At 39.4% G+C, this 21,534-nt stretch overlaps 1 protein-coding gene across 1 annotated transcript; it reads right to left on the reverse strand.

The window, feature by feature from the left end:
• Nucleotides 1-153: 153 nt before the first annotated feature.
• On the reverse strand, nt 154-21,314 carry ube2h (ubiquitin-conjugating enzyme E2H (UBC8 homolog, yeast)). Its single transcript, XM_005927192.3, has 7 exons — nt 21,058-21,314; nt 6,367-6,443; nt 5,314-5,388; nt 5,188-5,227; nt 3,883-3,935; nt 2,000-2,128; nt 154-1,839 (listed from the first exon to the last, which is right to left on the reverse strand). The coding sequence occupies exons 1-7, from the start codon at nt 21,108-21,110 to the stop codon at nt 1,715-1,717; spliced, it is 552 nt and encodes a 183-aa protein (XP_005927254.1). The 5' UTR covers nt 21,111-21,314; the 3' UTR covers nt 154-1,714.
• Nucleotides 21,315-21,534: the final 220 nt, after the last annotated feature.

Consider the following 21,534-nt stretch of genomic DNA (forward strand, 5'->3'; position numbering starts at 1 on the left):
TTCCACGCATCATAGATGGACATCTTCACCCGCCACAGTGAATAACACAAGGTGTGTTCCTTTGTTTGATTTTAAAGTTAGGAACTCAGATCTGTACAGTTTAGTTATCATGTACAGGGCTCGTATTTCGTAATCCAAAAAGAGATTCTTGAAAGCAGACAGTCCACTCGACACCACCGAGGTTACGTACCAGTCAGACCAACATGGAGAGCATGCATCGAAGCAAATCCAGAGTAACAGTGGAATGTGAGGAAGACTGATACAACACTAACCTCAACAGGGAGGGGGACAAATTACTTTTAAATTTCACTCAGATCCACTCAGTAACCATATGACCATTTTTGTTGCTTTTTTACTGAGATTAAAACAGACTTTAGTGCTGTTCCTTTTAAAAAATATTTATATAGTCAGAAAAGTTCCTTAGGACCAATAACACTACTAGAAATGTGTTTCAAAAACACACATACAGCTGATTGTAATACAGAGACCTCCCTTCACAATGACAGTCTGGTGCTTGTGTGTTTGAGGTGACTCCTGATGTGGAGTATAAAATGCACATGCACGGTCAGATGGTTAAAGTGTAGCTCTGGTCTATTTTTAGTTCCCAAAATACCAAGAGAGTCTGACCAGAATGCCCACAAAAGAAAACCTATATTAGAGCTACCTTCTGTCTTCACTGCCTGTGTGCACTGACCTTACATGTGCAGTTTGTGCAGCTAGCATACATTGTACAAAACAGATCTTTAGTATTGTTGCTTATAATGCATTATGTTGGATTCTCAAATTAAACAAGTAGTTTCACATAGTGAGGACATTACATGAAAAGGCTGCTCTAAATGCTCGCTTTGATACGTTTTTGTTTTCCTACTCTTGGCTCTGCATGATGTACACGGCTCTGGCTAGAAGCACAAGAAGCTCCGCCTGCTGTTTATCATGGGAAGCCAATCATAAGGAGGCTGACTTAAAGGGAGAGCAGCTAAAACAGGTCAGCAAACATATACAGGCAGCTGCAGGTCAACAGAGTAACAAAGAGCAATGCAAGAGTAATGTAACAGTCCATGTAGAATCTGAACTGAATGATAAAAAACCCCAAAACGATTTCATATTGTTCATATGTTTTAAGAGATATGCTTAAGAGGTATTCCAGGTTGATTTGTTAGCGTCTATTGGCACTGCACTTCATATAAAATGTGCTCGGACACTTGTGTGTCAGTGTGCGCATTTAAAAAACAAAACAACCCCCCCCCCCCAAATATGTGGTGACGTACACCAGAGAGAGCAAGTAAGACCTAACCTGATCTGATGGGGACCAACTAACAAAAATGGTCAGAGTCAACTGGTATTATGGGAAAAGAAAGGAAATTATATGTCGCTGAGGTCAAAAGGGAAGTTCTATGAAGTGGATTTGTGTAGAGAAATCAGATTTTCACATGGAAGCTTCTTAGATGACGCACCACACAAATGAGCAGACTGACAGGCAGAGAACGTGGATGCGTGTGAGGAGAAACAGCTACAGAATGGGAGGGGAGGTCAAACACACCAAAGGCTATATATCCATAAAAATCCTTGTTTAGTAGTAATAATAATAATAATAATAAAAAATCAACTTGTTTAAATATGAATATTATAAGTCTGCTTTCTCATGGTTAGGAAATCAAATATAGTCTCTGTGGGGGTTAGGGGGGGGGGGCAGGATGGGGGAACCCTCCTATTACTACAACTCCATGTCCTGGGCCTCGTCTTCTGAGAAGTCAGACATGGAGCTTTCAGATGAAGAGTCGCCTGCCCCCTCTTCCTGCTCCTTCAGAGCCTCCTCTGTTGCATATTTCTGAATGTACTCTGCGGAAGAAATAGAGAAAACAGATTTAAAAGGTGAGCTGGCTGGTCTGCAATAAAAAGGAAAATACCTCCTGAAAGGAAAATACTTCTACAAATTTATATTCTGCTGGATACAAAAAACATGGATTGCTGCAGGTAACATATTTTCATTAGGTTGAACCTTTGATTTTCTGCTTGTACTCCTCTGGCCGATGAAGGTACATAGCAGCTGCATCTCCGTTCAGGGGATCGATGGGGTTTGGGTAGGCCAGCAGCTGGGGCAGGAACGACTCAAAGATGTTGGTCAAATCTGAAAAACACAAAAGGAAACCTACTGGTTAGAACTGAAGTTGTAGAGTCACCAGGAAAACTTGATTTAAAAAAAAAAAAGAAAAGAAAAGAAAAGGCGCTTTAGAATTTATTTATTTTTTTACAAATAATTATTAGAATTTTGTTTTCCTTTCCAAGTTACAGATCTATCCTTCATGTTTAAAGTTACATAACACTGCAGCTTCATTAATCCACACTGCCAACATAATCTGGTTTATCCCAACAAAGCCCTCGGAAAAAACAAAAAAGCTAATTCACATTAGATATGGTAAACCAAGAAACACAGAAGTACACGTACCTACATTTTTACTGTAATAATGATTCGAGATGCCTGGTCTGATGCTCTAATGTGCGCATGCATTAATTCAACAATCCAGAGGTTTGTGTTTCACAGTTTGGCTGTTGACTGGCTATTAAGAACTCCAATACTCTCATTGTGCATGTCTCCCCACTGGATACTCTACCATTGCCTTGGAAAGTGGACTGCCCCAACTCCAGGTTGACAGTTTTAGGGTTTGCCCCCAAAGCATGTAACCTTATAAAGCTCTCCAATATGAACTGCTGTTCATTTAATGGCTGTTATTTTCGGGCAACTCGTAAATGTAACCTCTAATCTGAATAAACCTGGTAAAGAAATGTCATTCCGTTAAGTGCCCAATAAAAATCTGGGTGCTCTTGTTGAGTTACCATATCATAGCTTAGTTTAGCTTAATTTAAAAGGGGTCAGTTGGGCATTAACTCAAAATTCTGAGCTTGATAAACTCACACAGGAAGAAACAAATAAAAACAAAACAAAAACAAACAAAAAAAACACCGCTTTTCACTAGGTCTCAGCTAGTTCTCTCAGAGCTGAGGGAGAGTCCAAAACCTGAGATGACACTTTCATCTCCTAGGTGTCACTGTTGGGTCCATTTATGTAAGGAAAGCAAACACTCCCCCAGTTCTTTTCCACTGTTTTTGGTGTTTACAAGATTAAATCTAATGCTTTTGCTCCCTCTTCCTTTGTATAGGCTCATTACACAATGCTTGGCTGACTGGCCTATTCCTGTCATTTGGCTTATTTCTGTGTGGTTTGTTTTGTTGTTATTGGGTTGTTTTTTTTTTTAAACATCCGACACAACAAAACCTACAGTAATCCAAACAAATACAACATTTGCTGGAAAATAATTAAGACAGAATGAATTCTCAGTTCATTTTTATTGGTTCTGTAAATAGCATTTAGGGTTTCAGTATTCTCCCGAGTAGGAACATGAGCTAAAATAAATACCAAGGGATGCTGGAACATCTGCTAGGTATATTACAGTAAAGTCATTTATACTACTCAACAGCTATTTTAACCCTGTGAAGTGGATATTATGGGAAATTAATGGGGAATTTTACTGAGAGAAGGGCACGGGGAAGCCAGGGAAGCAGGGAGACCAGCAACAGTGAGGGAAAGTAACTGAGTATAATTGCTCCCATCAAGTATATGTGGGCATGTCTTCCACAGCTGACAGATAATAACTCACTCCTGTCGAAGGCGACTGTTTTCTGACCTTGCTGGTTGAGAGTATTACCTTGTTAGTGTTCACTTTTCCCCACAGTAAGTAGATTAAAGAGCAACAGTACACCATTTGCTAAAGAGGAGCTGCCAGTATTTATTTTGTGCGGATGGCACTGTGTCAAGTTCTTCACACATAATCACACGACCCTCAGAGAGGGAACTCAATACAGACACAGAGCGTAGTCACTCACCATAAAGGGCTGTCCATGTCTGGTTGATGACATCTAAGCACACCGTTCCTGATCTGGGAAACAGAGAGGGAAAAGAGAGTTACAGGTTAAAAGGCCAAAGGCAGGCAAGGACGAATCTGTGTATGTTGCTACGCAGAGTTTTTCTTTTTTCTACAAAAGGGCCATCCTGTTTTGAAAATGTCTTCACGTTTGTTAAGAGAAATGCAAAATTAGATGCAACAGGTGTACTTCCCAGCAGCTTTTGAGCAAACTGTGGCCATTCAGCTGTATATTTCCTGTCAATTCTGAAAGTTGTGAAATATCATGTGACTAGAACGGCCTGTCCCTACTAAATATATAACTAAAACCAAGTTGCTGTGTAAGTTAATGTCAAGTTTCAGTAATTTAAGCTTTAGATTGTTATTGTTGACATATTCCTACCCACAGATCAACAGTTATATAAATACACTTATTACAGACCTTACCCACTGGCTAATAAAAATGTTTCTATTAAACTTGCCATCATTTGCTGGTGAGAACAGCCTAGATGCCCTGCTATTTTTGGTATTTGAAACGCTACACTGTCACATATGGGGAGGAGGCACAAGTTTTTCCTGCTCACCTTTATGGACTGTTCAGTGAATTTACGGACTCAGAAAAGCAAAGAGCTTGACCGAGCAGGTACAAACGTACTTACCAACATAAGAAAAACAAAAGAAAAACACAGCAATTCTGAATTTTTTGGTCAAGTTTGGCCAATATTTTTCTGCTTCTCTTTTTGGTTTGTTTTTTGCCATCATTTTCTGGTGCCCAAAGATTACTGGAAATCACAGTGAAACAGTATTAATGGTACTTATATGGTGCGTTTCTTCTTTATTCAACCACTCAAAGCTAGTCCAATCCACTGTTCATCTTTGTACAAGCGCTTTGAACCTAACGTTCACACACTCGCACTCTTCTAGATGCACCTTGGGGCAACTCACAGTTGTACAGTGTCTTGCTAAACGATACTTCGACATGCACACTAGAGGAGCCGGGGATTGAACTACCGACCTTCCGATTGGTAGATGAGCTACTCTACCTGCTGCCCTTTCAATTTTAACTCAAACATTTTCAGCTGTTAATTTTGTCATCTGTGAACATTAAGCAAGCATAAAATGAACGTGATGGCCAATGGCACTGCTATAACTGAGTTAGGTTAATCCTTTTCACATTTTAACATGAACATTTTCAAAACAATGAAAATAGAAGACTTGACAACATACAAATATGAATTCTTGAGCTTCAATACTTGCATTAATAGTCTGAAATGGTGCAGCAACTTACGCTTCATCAATGTTGGGATGAAAAATCTTGTTCATGAATCCTGAAAAAGACATGAAATAAGTTAGGACAGTGCTAAAAACTAAAATTAAGATAAGTCTGGATGTAAAGTAGAGTTAGAGTTCGTACCTATCGATGGTGATTTGAATGGGTATTTATCAGGAAGATCTACTCGCACTTTCCACACGCCTCCCTCATACGGTGCTGTACATAAGGAGGGGACACAGAATACATAACAAAAGAACAAAGCTGAGTGCAGACGACAGACTTTTATTCGCCTCAACATCATCTTCCACCCTTCGTGTATTTAAATGGATTTAAAAACAGTGTTATAATCAATTTTCTCTGCTACACATGAGCTTCCCTCATCACGTATCTGTCATTTTATGCAGTAATGCACTTCAGCCCAGGAGAAATCTTTACTTCCAAATCACTTCAAATAATACGCTGACATCAAAGAGGAAGCGACTCAGATTTTGCGGGGGTGTTTGGTGCTTGCCCAGAATAGCTGTGTGTAACAGGACCCTCGTGTGCTGTGCTGAAACTGAGAAGCACATACATGACAGATAACGCACATGACGGTTGATCAGCAATGGGGACAACAGTTCCCCTTTATTTGGCATTGTTTCGAGGCAACATAAACAGGGTCAAACACACACTTCCCCTCTTTGCTGATGCGTAAGTGACAGTGGTTTTAGTGTGACAGATGTTACAAGTAGCGTATGAAAGAAGTATTTCCTGCTGATGAGGCCACACTCCTCATCCAAATTCCCCTCAAGCCTGTTCAAGCCTAGCTCCTTTCCGTTTTACACTTCGTGGCCTCAGCTCTAGTTTTGCGTTTCTTGCCTGCTGTGAAAAAGCACTTTATGTTCTAAACAAAGAGACTGACACTCCTGCAGCGGCTGCTCTCACAACCACATTTACTGTCACTTCATGCTCTGTAAATCAATCTTAACATCTCATTTGTTTTTATGGCGATGGCACTCATGTTAATAGCTGGTTTAAAATACATTAAAATGCTTGCTTAATAGCACTGCATTCAAGGAAAAAAAAGGTACCCTGGATAACCCCTTAATTATTTTAGAACATGTTACTGAATAAGGTCTCAGCAGCAATATTCAAAATGTCTGTGGAATGAGAAAAAAACAAACAAACAAAAAAACTGAAAGAAGAAAATCTTACTTCCTTGTGGTCCAAAAAACTTCACTACAAATTCATTGAGTCCACTGAGGATGGTGACTTCATGCTTGCTCTCGATGCTGTAGGACAGTTAAGGAGGATTGCTTCACGAAAAGCATACACATAAACAAACAAAGAACTGCAGGACTGATTCTATCGTTTGGCTTCTGTAGAAACAGTCAGTGAGCTGTGGTTGCTTCCTGTATCATCACATATTTTCCTGCATGGTAGACAAATGCACAAGAATAACCTGCCCGGTTTCCTCTCTCCTACCTGACATGATTGTCTGTATCACTGTGAATTATGAAGACTAAACAGAGGAATGACAGCTTTTGACAAATGATAATAATTTAATTGTTTTAATCCATAATCCTGGAGAGGCGTTATCTATTGCAACTAATAGCTCAATGCCATGCCCCTCGGGACACTGAATTAACATCAGGATGCTGACTGAAGTGTTCACCCATCCTTCATCTGCTAACTATTCCAAGTCTCTTTTCCATGTGTCACTCTCCACGAGCACCTTGGCTTTCTAGAACTTGATATTACCACACATACTTCTGACAAAACAGTACTCACTGTACGCATGTCTACAAACTGAAATGCTAATTTTAGTCACTTCTCATAGTTGTAACTAATGGAGCCGACAGCCTAAGAGTCCAAAATATACAGTTAATACTGTACTGGTAATATCAGAAAAGGAGGTTTCTATAGTATCATATATAGCTGAAAAAACTATATATATTGTTGAGCATTATTGGTGCCTTCATAGATGTGAAAGCTACCCATGTGAGCTGCACTAATGCTCCCAAGGAGTCTTTCACACAGTGGTGAAAACCTCCATGGGATGCTTTTTATACCAAGTCATGTCACTAATGAGCCCAATTAGCTATGAGATGTTTGAGATAAGATGTATTTTTAGCATCCCAGCTCAATGTTTTCAGCCTAAACTTGTTTCTGGGATCAAACTAAAACAATATGTATACATTTGATGTGTTGTCTGAAGTTTCATTTACAAATATTTGCAAAAACAATGATTTCCTGTTTTTACCATGAGCCAGGTTTGTTTCTTTTTGTTTTTTAAAAGAAAGGTGTTAGTAAAGAAAAACAGCCTGTGTTTTCATTTGCTACTCCAGTCATAGCTATAATTATAACATAAATAAAGTTTAAAAAAAAAAAAAAAAAAAAAAAAAGAAGAAATAGTCATTATCACACTAAGCATTCTGAATCACCGCTGTTTTTACAAAACCAAAAAGAAATCACTTTGCCTAAATGTGACCAAAGGAGATCATAATAAAAACATGAATCACCGTTTTCCACAGCGAACAGAAGCAGCTGTCTTGTTGATCCTGATTTAGTGTGGATCTAATTAGCAGCATCACTGACCCCAAAGGGTTAAATCAAACTGAAGGTTATTTTAAGTTCTGGTAGAGACTGCTAGGAGCAGATTGAATCCCTGGCTTCAACAAGGAAATGTGTCTATTTCAGACAGAAGAGGAACCTCTCTGTTCTGACTCGCACTGGAGTCAAGTAAGCATTATGAGGGTCTCCGATGCAAAATCCAAGGCGAACTAAATACTCATCTAAAGGTCACTAGGAAAACATAAACAAGCCCAGTGCCTAAAGAAACAACTCCTGCATCATATTTCAGTGCTCACACTCACATAATTCCTCATTTTATTCTAGTTCTGCTCTTTATCTAAAAAGGGCATTTACACATCTAAAAGCTAGATAAGACAAGGAAGCAGTGACAAGGAACAGGACGATACAGACTGTGTGTGTTGTGGTATGGAACAGAAACCGTGAGGTGTGGTGGGTGATAAGCGAATTATGGGGCTAAAACAACAGTAACTTCACTGCACACTGACTGAAACTGGCCAGTCTAACTAGGAAGGCAGCAAAAAATCGACCCTGCTATATGATGTCACACTTACCTAAATTACAAAATAGAAATGCAAATGTAAGGGTCCTGATGGCCTATAAATATTAAACTGTTGAGTACGTTTAATATCTCATAGAGTAAGATAATGCTAACAGACACCACTGACATGTAACTTGCTTTCATCCAACTAAAATCTATCAGTTTTCATCTAATAAGGAAACAGCAGTCACATGTAGCCACAGATTCACCCAGTTTCAGCATCTGTCAGCAGCAGCTTCACCCAGACCAAGCTCGATTTGAATTTCAATCACTGCGGTTATACTTTCTATTGGAAAATTAAAAGAAAAAAATATGGTTCACATGAATGCAATATGAATTCCAGCTTTTTAATTTAGGCTAAAAAGGCTAACGTGTAGAGTACACTTGACCCACTGATTGATTCAGTTAACCTAAAGATGAAGGAAAGAAGAATCTCAAAGAAGAATCTCTCTCAGACACAAGCTCAAAACTAATATCACTTCGATGTGATTCTTTCCATCTGTCTGGTCTAACCCAATAGCCTTTTCTACCCAATAAATAACTATAGGTCTCTGTTGACAATGTTCTCACACTACAGAAAAGGAGTTTGGCATGTCTGTAAGAACAGAGGGAAGTTGTAAATTCCCCAACTGTTTGATGGATTGAGATGGAATGTGAAAAACACAGCCAACCAACTTACTAGCTTAACTGAGCTCAACTCTAGATTTGTTTTTGGTTTGTTGAAGTCGACTGTGTTCAGATTTGGCAAATAAGTTGAATAAACAATGTCAACAAGCACAGAAACACTGAGAAAATAGAACCTCTGCAACATTTACATGTGTATCCCTTTAAGAACATGTGACTGATTTGGGTGCATTTAGTTGTAACATGAGATACTTTGTATCTTTAACATCTTGAAAACATGGTAAAACACACTTGGATCACAAAAGGCTCTAAAGGTATAAGCATGCAGTGTAAAAGTGCAACACACTTAAATGTTGCACCTCATCTTAAAAGGTTAGAATATGAAGTGCTAAAAGAAATAAGCTGATAAAAGGGGAACTAAAATATAACTAAATAATTTGTCACCCAGCATGGGTAATCCCAAATACCCAAACAGAATTAATGGAAAAAGGACAATTAACTACAGAGTTATATCATTACTTATCTCACCCCCACGCAAAGATCACCTGTCCAACCCTTCACCTTGGATTTATATAGTTAAAATCACATAAACAGGTAAGTCAATAAATATAATCCAACACACGGAGCCCAATCAAGCTAGGAGAACATACATAAATCCACACAGATAACAGAAAGCCTTGAACTGTAACCTAAATTCCTTCACTACCAGACTTTATTATAAGGATATACTGACTTCAACATGCCAGCTCGCTCTTTAATAACACAGTGTTAGACATGAAAAAAGTAATAAAAAAAAAAAAAGGTACAAAAGAGCTCCTCTCAGACTAACAATTACCTTGTTACTCCAGGACTAAGGTCAATGTTGTCCTGATATTTCTTCTGTAGCCTATAAAGCACATTTTAAATACCTAGATGTAAAAATATGCAGTAAATAGCATTTACAGTTGTGGTCTAGACATGTCTTGTTTTCTTTCTGGTCCATTCAGGCCTCTATCCCTGCCTGACCCAGGATCAAAATATCCCCTCGCAACCAGCCTCGTTCCAAGTACAGAAAACAAACACGACGGAGAATCATAAACAGCATACTGTCAAACAATGTGGCGTCAAATATGCTCAAACATTTCGCTCTTGGAGACAGCAGTTGTTGATCTAGTGATGGGAGGCACTGGCTATTTTCAAAGCATGTTCCTGTCTCTTGCCGTTTTTGAACAGCAGGGGTCGAGGAAAAGCCAATTCCATTCATCTGATCCAATTCATGTATTCATGCATCAAAGGACAATGACGTGCAATCAAATCAAACGATCAAACTGACTGCACAGGTCAGTTATTTACAGTTTTGCCTGAAACTACCAAGATTTCAGCCTTAATTACATAAACTGTGACTTGAGCTTCATCCAAGTCAGAATTATAAATCACATGCAATCTGACTAAGCTAATAACATGCACACTGTTTTACCTTCCACGTCATCAACATGCCAGGCTAGAAAAAGTATGCGATCCTCTGCACCAACAACTCGACCACAAGCACAAACGAGAGTCAGAGAGTTTGGAAGTTTAGATGTGCCCTTACCTGTAAATGAATGGCATATAAAACCTGCTATTGGAGATCGAAAGACTAAAGCAGCAGCAAGTCTAAAGACTTGGGTGTTCATCAATCTATAATAACATTTTCTAGAACAACCCCCCTCCCCCATAAGACTGAAAAATATTTTCTACCTGGGATGTTGCTTTAAGTCCTAATTTTCCACCATGCAATCACACTAATGATTTCCATCCACCATTTGTTCTGCCTGTCATATTGACAGCTAGCCATTGTAGCTGCTAGCAATGCTCGGTTGAGTCATTTTATTATTGCGTCACAGATCAACAGGTGCACGTATCTCTACCTTTGTAGCCTGGTGTGTGTTTTTGTCTCAAGAGCAGAAACATGTAGCAGACGCAGTTTTCTTGCATATTTGGTAAAGCGCTGTGCTTTGTTGGAGGATGTTGAAGGTAGTCTGTTTTAGATGTTAAATCTTTGATGGAGGCTAACACATACAGTGGTGTGAAAAAGTGTTTGCCTCCTTCCTGATTTCTTAGTGTTTTGCATATTTGTCACACTTACATGTTTCAGATCATCAAACTAATTTTAACATTAGACAAAGCTAAACAGACTAAATACAAACTGCAGTTTTTAAATGATGGTTTCATTGATAAAAGGCGAAAAGCAACACATCATGCAATGATCTAAAGAAGCACCTGAGAAACAAGGTCACTGACACCTATCAGTCTGGAAAGGGTTACAAAGCCATATCTAAGGCTTTGGGACTCCAGTGAACCACGGTGAGAGCCATTATACCAGGGGTGGGCAACTCTAGGCCTCGAGGGTCAGTGTCCTACAGGTAATTAGATGCGTCCTTGATCCAACACAGCTGATTCAAATGACTAAATTACCTCCTCAACATGTCTTGACGTTTTCCAGAGGCCTGGTAATGAACTAACCATTTGATTCAAATGTGTTGACCCAGGGTGAGATCTAAAACCTGCCTCAAGACCTGGAGTTGCCCACCACTGCATTATACACAAATGCAGAAGACTTGGAACAGTGGTGAAGCTTCCCTGGAGTCAACATCTCATCCAGGAGGTCACAAAAGACCCCAGAACAACATCCGAAGAACTGCGGGCTTCTCTTGCTTCAGTTAAGATCAGTGTTCAGGACTCCACCATAAGAAAGAGACTGGGCAAAAATGGCTGCATGGCAGAGGTCCAAGACAAAAAGCACTGACCAAAAAGAACATAAAGGTTCATCTCAGTTTTGCCAGACAACGTCTTGATGATCCTCAAGACTCTTGAGAAAATAGTCTCTCGACTGACGAGACAAAAGTTGAACTTTTTGGAAGGTGCATGTCCGCTTACATCTGGCATAAAAGTAACACAGCATTTCAGAAAACCATCATCATCATCATACCAACAGCAAAATACAGTGGTGGTAGTGTGATGGTCTGGTGTGATGTTTTGCCGCCTCAGGACCCGGAAGACCTGCTGTGGTAAATGGAACCTGAATTCTGCTGTATACCAAAACATCATGAAGGAAAATGTCCAGCTATCTGTTTCTGACCTCAAGCTGAAGTGGACTTTGGGTTCTGCAGCAGGAAAATGATCCAAAAAACACCAGCAATTCCACCTCTGAATAGCTTAAGAAAAAGAAAAAACAAATTTTGGAGTGGCCCAGACAACGTTTTGACTTGAAGCTGATTGAGATGCTGTGGCATGACCTTAAAAAGGCAGTTCGGGCTCGAAAACCCTACAATGTGGCTGAATTACAACAATTCTGCACAGACAAGTAGGATAAAATTCCTTCATAGCGCTGAAAAAGATAGCAGCTATAGTGGCCCAACCAGTTATTAGATTTAGGGGTCATTTTTTCCACACAGGGCCATGTAGGGCTTTCGCCCCCCCTTAATACTAAGAAATTGCATTTTGTGCCATCTTGTGTTATCTTTGTCTATTATTTGAATGTGTTTGATGCTCTGAAACGTTTAAATGTGACAAACAGTTAAAACAGAAAATCAGGAACACCTTTTCACACCACTGTAGCCCTTGCTCTCAGACATGTCCAGGCTCATCCAGCATACAAGGAAACCTAACATGGCAATGCTATAGCGATATTACACCTTTATATAACTTCAAAATTTAGACTGGTATTACCACGAAGGATATGACACAGCACTAGAAGAAATGAATGATTGTCCTAAAATTCCTCCTTATCAGTAAGTAAGAATCAGACTTCGGAATGTGGTAAAAATTATAGAAAATTGTTGAAGCGAAAGGTTCAGAGGCAAGATGTAAAGTAGTAAAGTGAAAGATATCAAGCTACAAATTCCCTTTTCAATGAAAAACTTACAACTTAGAGAGTACCATATTTATATTTCTGTGTTTGGAGATGAGGAACTCTAAGAAAGTCATCTCCATTTTACTTTCACTCCCTCACACACAGACTGAAGCAAAAAATATACAATCAAAGGCCTTGGAGATGAAAGGCAGGAAATATAGCAGCTGCCCTCAGGGTGTATGCAATAGGTAGGCTTCCTACACCGAGAGACAAATATAAACGACCAAAAGAAACACACATTCACACCCATTAACCACTAGATGTAGAAAACTATTATTTCTATGAATACAAGCTGCAATTTGCAGAAAAACAGACAAAAACACAGAAACAGACAACAAAGTCAATGTGACCAACAAGACTGTTCCTCCTGTTTAAAAATGGATTGAGAGACATGAATTATGCATGTGAGCACGTGAGACCATGAGTGCGTACTTCTTTGAAAATCTCTGCCAGCATACAACTTTATCTGTACATGTGGATTGTTCCTGCTAAAGTCCAATCCTGTGTTTAAATCTGGATGCATTTGTGCATTCAACTTTGTATGTATTACTGCACCGCGCCGAGCTGAGCAAGATTACTGTGTGACCTCCACTACACTCTGCTGCCTGAAAACAGAGGCAGCTACTGTAGCACAGCAACCATCCTGCCACTGCAGGCAGAGCGAGTGATAGGCAGGGTGTTTCTGAGAGAGAGTGATTTAATCAACTCCACACCAAACAAACACTGTTCTCCCCTTGCAGTCATCATCACAAAACCTCACTGACCTACAGTCTCCCTCTTACCCTGAAGTAAACACTTTCCCCAAGTAGGGCATTTTCCGATATTGCTAATTAAGAAAAGACAAATAAAAACAAAACAAAACACAAAAACAAAAACAAAAACAAAACAAATGTAGCTTGGTGCTAATGGGGATTTGCAGCCTGAAAAAAACAAAACTAAAATTTAAATACAAACAAACAACAACAAAAAAAACCCCAAAACTAAACCCCAGCTCATCGACTCTGTAGACAGATAATCCTGTGAATACATGGTCAGCTAAAGAGGAATGAAAATGAGAACAGAATCAAGCCTGCAGCTGCAATTCAACTAGTCTACAGATGGTTCAAACCCACCCTTGTATTTACAAGAGTGATACGACAGTGGTTCTGTTTATATCTAACAAGATGTAAATAATTAATCTATATAATATGTAAACTTGCCAGTTGCTTTACTGGCTCATAAAATGACATGAACTCTCCGTTAAATCTAATCCAATGCAGAGCACATTAAGCAAGAGTTCTTCAGAGTGTCTGCAAAGTAAAACAAGCCAAACAAAAAAAGTCAAATCAAATTATTATTATCATCATCATCATCACTCACTACTTAAACAATCCTGTAGTGATATACACCAGAAATGCCAGCAAATATGCTTCCACGCTTGTGCACCGAGGCAGACTCTGCTCACCAGGTTACAAAGATTGCAAGGTACACGACGGGGAACTGAAGTACACAGTGAATCAGAACAACAGCAACATAAATTAAAGAGTAAACAAAGGATTTTACTAATATGAGAATTTGATTTACACCAAATTCATTTTGATTCAAATTGTTCCTGAAACTGTGAATGCTGTAGGTAAAAACCTCTGGTGCTACAATGTTACTGATAATTTGTTTCAAACTACATCAGTAATGTGGAAGCAGATAGGTTAGCCTTCTGCTTATTTCATGTCTTTCCAACATCTCACTAAGAATAGAAGGAATCTGTGTCCCTCACCTTCTCTCAGTGCCATTTTTTTTTTTTTTTGCATTAGTTTCTCCACTTTATTATTGGGCATTTTTAACCCCCTTTCTAGACAAATGCAGAAAGCCAGAATATACCACAACAGCATTATGGCTCACTCCACCAGAGCACTTGAAAAAAAAAAAAAAAGCTATGTTAGCTTACCGATCTCTCTGCTTAAATAACAATCAAAATAAGCTGGCTCTTTGGGAGCAAAGACGATGATTGATAATTATGGTAAATGAAGATGGTTGTTACTAATACCAATGTCAAAACGTTTAGTGAACTGCATTCCTGCTATGAATAAAATATGTCACTATTAAGCTGCACACTATACTTTACTACTCTATAGTTATTTTCACATGCTAATATGTGCTTCTTGCAAGTACAGCACCTTTGGGTGGCAGCAAACATCTACATGCTTCTGAATTTAATTTTTTATATTCAAAAGTTAATTTTTTTTCATGATATAATCAGACTAAATATTCCGTCTGTGTTACTAACTGAAAAAAGACAACCATTTAACTCATGGCCATATGGTGATCTATTTTACACTGTAAAATTTTATAGATAACACAGCTACAAAAAAAATAATTAAAAGACGGGGAAAATGGTTAATTCACATTTAAAAGGCTAAACAATGCAAAAGGTACATCTGCTCAATGGTAACAGGTTGTACCTTGGACAGGCGCAGGTCTAGTTGTGCTTTAGAAAAACAAAGAAGCATTCTTTTACACCCACCACAAAATGAGCATGTTGGAAATGCTGAATGGAAATGGCTATCCTTTGCTTTTTTTTTGTTGTTTAAATCTCAAGTGTGGTGTTATTCAGCAAAGCTGGGCTTAAGCTGTCTGTTTTAGAATCAGCTCCGGCTCCTTCTGAGACATAAAGAGTCTGAATGCTGATGGAGGACCGGTGTGTGGGGCCTGTGCAAAAGAAAATCTTGCAGCAGGCTTTACATATCAATGGACATATGCCCCCAAAGGCCTGACTCAACTGAAATCCGATTGTAAATGTCTGGTACTGTTAAGCGGCGCACTCACTGGAAGGTGGATGGGAAATAAATTACAAATAAATATGTCTGTTTTATTTCTGCTTCAAAGATCCACGGTCTATAATTTTACACATTTAATAGGACTGCTTTCTCAAATATGCACAATCATTTGCTCCTGAGAATAATAAACCTTGGGCAAACCTTTTAAACATAATACAGATTTCAAATTTCACCAGATGTAAAAGCCATCTGCACAAGACAACAACTGGCACTTGCAGCAAAATTGAAAAGCTCTCTTTTTTTTTTTTTTTCCTTACTCATTTAGTAATAAACCGTAAATAGCCAGCTCAACATGCAAGAGTTAGCCAAATGTATTATTCACTTTGCAATGCAGATTTAGTTTTCATCAGATGCAAGTCTCAATATACCAATGGCTACCTCCCAGTGTGAGAGCTGGAGGAGCTCAGAATTGAGCAGACTAAGTTCTTTGTCTTCACTGGTGAGAGATGAGAGCCCACCCACTGCAATCAAATGTGAATCCTTCAGCTGCTCCTCCTCTCAGCCTTTCACTAAATCAACAGTCTATTTACAGCAGTAGTGACAGAGTCTGTGTGTGCGCACGTGCATTCGAGCTATGTGCATGCACATACAAATGAGTTGATCATTAACACAAAACTGAGCCAGTGCAAGAAAAACAATGGCCTGGATCTGAAGCAGCAGTCCAATGAGAAAATCTAATAAACAAGATGTGCTGCTTGTTGTACAGAGAAAAACACAAAAAAACTCAAGAGACATTTTCAGGAAATGGCTATGGTGAAATTCGCTTTAATTAGAGAAACACGCGGGGTTAATTTTATCAACTTGACACAGATGAGAAATGAACAGCAGCAGATTAGCACAGTGAGGCAAGTATAGGGTGTGTAAGTATAGGTTGCATTTTTTTGATAAGAGCCTTTTACTTTATATGCAGGTTAATTTCGAGCAAATAAAAGCTGCAGTGGTTTTACTGCAACATTTAAACAGGCAGATCCAGCGGCTCTGGCCTACATGACCAAACTTAGTTACCCCATTGTCACTCCTTTGATTTTCCACACTAAAGCACCTCTGCATGTGAGTGACAGAGCCAGGCTGAACTCCCAAATGCTAGGGGAGAAAAAAAAAAAAATCATGCGAAACAAAGAGAGGAACTTCAGTCCATCTGTTTTTCCAAGGGAACGCAGCCATGCGTGCAGGAAGCTTCGCTGTATGCACTATGGGATTAACAGTGAGGGCCTCAAACACCCTACTGTCAGCGATGCCTTGCTCCTGGACCCCCAAAACAGGACTGTCAATCAGTGTGGCACCTCCTGAATAGTAGGGGCCTCATACACAATTGACTTTGTTACCTTGCATTCATTCACAAAGTCCTAAAAACGATAAAAAGCAGGAGCTCGGTTGGATGATAGGTTTTAAACACGCCTGCAGCGACACAAGCAAAGTTATACACCAAATGTAAATAAAGATAATAAAAACTGTGTCAACTGACAGCATCATGCATGCGGTTCAACACCCACAAAATCTTGACAAGACTTATATTTAACCGAATTTTAAATTCAATTCGATTTTTTTGTATGCTTTCAGATATTTTGCCTGTGGGAGTAATAGTATGTTGAGTAACTGAGGCAAAGGACAACTGTGCTTTACACCTTTTATACCTACAGCACGTCACATTATCTTACAACCACAATGAAAATAAAATTGAAGTTAGCAAGTTTTCTATGAACTTCTTTGTGTCAACTACTGTGTAGTTATTCGAGCCCAGTAACAAAGCATGCTGGTAGCTTATGCAACTTCCTCATCAGACCAGGGCATTCCACATTTTGCTCATGGGTTCATTGTGCCTTCCATTTAATCAGTCAGGAAAGAGCATACAACTGCTGGCTCCTTCCCTACAATAAACTGCATCTAGTTAGTTCAGTCCAGCAATAATAGCACTGAGTGCAGTTTAGCTGCCCGTGACTGTGCGACATGGCCTGACGCAGCAGCAGGAGGTAGAGAGGGAGGGGTGGGTCACAGGGGCTTCTCTAAATGGGAAACACAAAAGAACCTACTGCTGATGCTGTCCGGATGTCATTCTACATGGGCACAATGGGCCAAAAAAAACTAAGCAGAGAGGAGATAAAGCTCAGGATTGGTATTACACTTAGCAAGGGAGGAGGGATGCTTTGGAGAGGACAATCAAAAATGTCCCATGAATCTGGACAAGTGAATAAATCAGATTGCGAAAGGTTGACTGCTGCGTAAAAAGTTACTTTTAAAAAAATAATTTAAAAAAGTCTAAAAATGTGAACTCTCCTTGAAAACTGCAAGTTGAGAGGTGTGATGTGCAACACCTTTATCAATATAAAAGGAGGTATATGCTAATGTTGACATGAGGTATTATGATGAATACTGGAGCAGATTAAAGCCTCTGACACCCCTCTGCGCAACTCTTAGCAGACTTGAATAAAAATTGCTGGTGGCCATGCTCCAGAGAGCCCTTTCAGCAGGAACTCAAAGGTTGAAAAGTACAGCTGGGATGTCATTTTGAGGACATCAGATGTCCTAACATCCCCTCTGACAGAGCGAAATTTTATTTACAGCAGAATATACACCTCAAGTCTTTACATCTCATGTTAATTACATTTTTAGCACCTAGAGAAGAGACATTTTAAAACTCTTCTCTGTTGGTTTTCCCATTTTTAATTAAATAAACAATTTTGCAGTGTGTTAACTGAAAGACCAATTTTGTAACAATTACATTAGATAAATTAGAATTGTCACACATAAAGATGTCCAAGTCTTATTGTTGGTCAATTATATGCCAAACAAAAGCGAGAGAAGTAAATAATAAGAGCCTTGTTAAAATGACCTGTTTTAGCACGCACAATAGGCTTAGTGCTATGTAATTCACCTGTTCTCAAATTCCAGGAGCTTTCCACCTGAAAGTCTTTGTAAAACAACAAGACCAATAAAAAATTATATGCAAATAACAGCATAACTTCCTACACAATATGTGCAGTCAATCCCACACAACAGGCTGAATGTAAAGCTCTTAGAAGTGACACACTGTGCTAAACTCCTTCAAGAAACTTGTTTTCGACATTAAAATCAGCCCAACCGAGACCAAGACAGAATACCAAATGTCAAGAGGTTATGCAGATGATGGGAAATTAATGTTAATTTAATGTTTAAGAAATCCAGTCTGTCAAGAAGCGGTCAGTAAATATCGTCTCATATTGTATAGGAGGGAACGAACTAGCAGGAAGACGTATTACAGTGGAAAGTCACTGTACACTAACGCTTAATGTCTTCTCTATCAATATTTCACAGAATTGTACAAAGAGTAGTGAGTACTAGCATATAAAAGCAGGCTGCAGAGTATTGGCTGGCTTGGGACAAAGCTTAACTGAGTGGTGCTACATGTTAAGGTCATTCTGACATTCATTTTCACGAATTCCCGCACGGCCTCCGTTCTAGATTCACAGCTCTCCGGTGGCCAAAGCAAATTAATGCACAAGGCCTCTCAGAACCTGCCTCTGTCTGAAAGCCAGTGTGAGTTTCAGGTTTTGGTTACACTAGGGGGAGATGCATTGATAGCAAGCACAGAAACAGGTTGATAGTTTAGAAGAAGGGCCTACTAGAATCTGGAGACCTGCCCGCTCAAGATCAAATCCAACTCTTTAAGATCTACATTTAAAACACACATAGCTGTCATTCTTAACACTTGCTGACCACTAGTCTTGGATGGTATGTTTAAACACTCAGGTCACTGTACAAAACTGAGCAGGCAGTATTTAGCAAACCTGCTCTTGCCTGTCAGTGAAGTAGCTCAAGAAGGAGAGGGGTTTTACTACACTCCAATGCTTTGTGTGTGGGTGTCCACACTACAACCCTTACAACTCTTGTTCTGTCCGTTTCAGCACCCTGTCACAGTTGCTACACCTTACACATAAATGGTGTCGAGCGGGGGAAGAATAAACTTTACATACTCATCACCAATCTCTTACTGCAGTAAAAAAGAAAAAAAAGAAAAATATAATGCTATAAATAGTATTCAAAGAGTTATATATTATTGGTCTACAAGCAGAAATAACTCAATTAAGACCAAGCTTGAAAACAAAAACAAACAACACACTGTCAATATTTTAATTTTAAAACTATTAGTTTGAAGCTGTTGGGGTAACTTCCCCTTGTTTTTGGTTTAATTCTGACCAGCCCACTTCTAACCCCATGTTTGCAAAGCTTTTACTGCGATCCCATCAGCTGTTCTAAGTCCCTCCCTCATGTGGTTTCCGGCTAGTAACAGGCTACCCAATCATTAAGCTGGCTTCCACTGTGCTGGGACAAAAACAAAACTACTTGTTCATACTGTTCCTTCTGGAACATTGCATGGACTGGAAATCTGACGTTATGATTCACTTTTATAACTGCTTCTGTCATCCCTGAGTGAAGCTAAACAAATAAAGCAGCGGTGCAAGAGTAAACATGGTGACGACGACTTGAAAAGCAGAACACACTAGATGCTGCCAAAAAGTTCAAACATTCCACAGTGAAAATGACTGTAGGGGACTTGACACCTGCTGTACCACGTAACAGCTGCCACACTCAGTTCCAGATCCATTATGTCCAAAACTACACGTTAACACCCATCGAAAATGAGACAAGTTAGCACTGCATGCATTTGCCTGTTGACACTGAAGTACAGTGAGAGACACTGATCAGGTGGCCATTTTGATGCTGAAATTAACCAACTGACTAGCACGCCAGTTCAACAACGCTCGTTGCAGGTCTTCTTGTCAAGTGGTAGATCCAATAACACACATACCAAACCCTTAGTGGGGTTACAAAGCAAAGCTAGGTAGACCCAGATCGCTATACACGCAGCAATAACGCCAACGTCTTGCGACTAGAACAAAAGCAGCAGCGTTTTCAGTTGGGCTTACGTTATGTAAACAAGGTTCTGTGTAAGCGTGTGAAAGGGGCAGTTTGAGTTTGATTCCCGTCATAAAACAGAGGAGTGAACAAAGAAACCAAATTGCCACAAGGTGTTTTAGGTAGTCTACCTCTGCTACATCTGTTGGTGGTGTAGCAAAACATTTCTGTATAAGGAGAAAAACGTCGGCGTCTGTGCGGATATTGCAGTAATTTTCAGAGCTGGAGAGCAAGCTCTAGACAGCTAATGTTAGTTACAAAGAAATAATATTGCGATGAAAAAAAAATGCCGGAAGGACCTGTGACCGATCTGATTAGCTAATACAGCTGTCCCGATAAGCGACTGAAGGTTCGCAGGACAGAAATAGCTAACACTTGGCTTTGCTAGCAAAATGTTGTTTACACAAAACACCAGTCATTCACTGTGAAAGCATTTTCTGCTTGAGGGGGGTTTCAAGAAAAACAAGCAACACCAATAAATAGAGTTCACTCATATAACGTTGACAAACTGTTCAGCACATAGCTGACCAGATAGCGATTGAGAGACTGTTGTTTATGTTCAGAAAGGATACAGTTTCACCACATCGGTATCCATTCGCCTTTTACCCGGACTTGGAGACGACATTTTTGCTTCTTCCACCGCAGAACACCCGTGAGAAAGCTGAAAGCTAGCCCCCCGGAACGCTAGATAGTCTAGCAAACGGTACTATCCGAAAGTTAACATTTGCCTCCAGAAATGCTCGCAGCGAGACGTCTTCCCACTTCAACGTATCTCTGCCCTAATGAGTAGCTAAGCTGTCTCTAGACCTCTGCCGTTCACTGCCTCTCAACGATATGACCATGGTTCCGACACAGGGATCCCTCCGCGAATGACGTCATATTATGTGCGACCCAAACGTCACTATAAATGGCCATGTTTGTAGTTTTATGCAAAATATCATTGTTTTTAATATTTAAGTTTCATTTGGAAACACGTACATGCCTGTTTTTACAGTTAAAAACTGATATATTGGAAAAAATATTTCAAGATATTCAGGATATCCTAATTG

Source organism: Haplochromis burtoni, unplaced genomic scaffold (assembly GCF_018398535.1).
Source record: "Haplochromis burtoni strain Fernald_Lab_line unplaced genomic scaffold, NCSU_Asbu1 Contig_98, whole genome shotgun sequence".
Lineage (NCBI taxonomy): Eukaryota > Metazoa > Chordata > Actinopteri > Cichliformes > Cichlidae > Haplochromis > Haplochromis burtoni.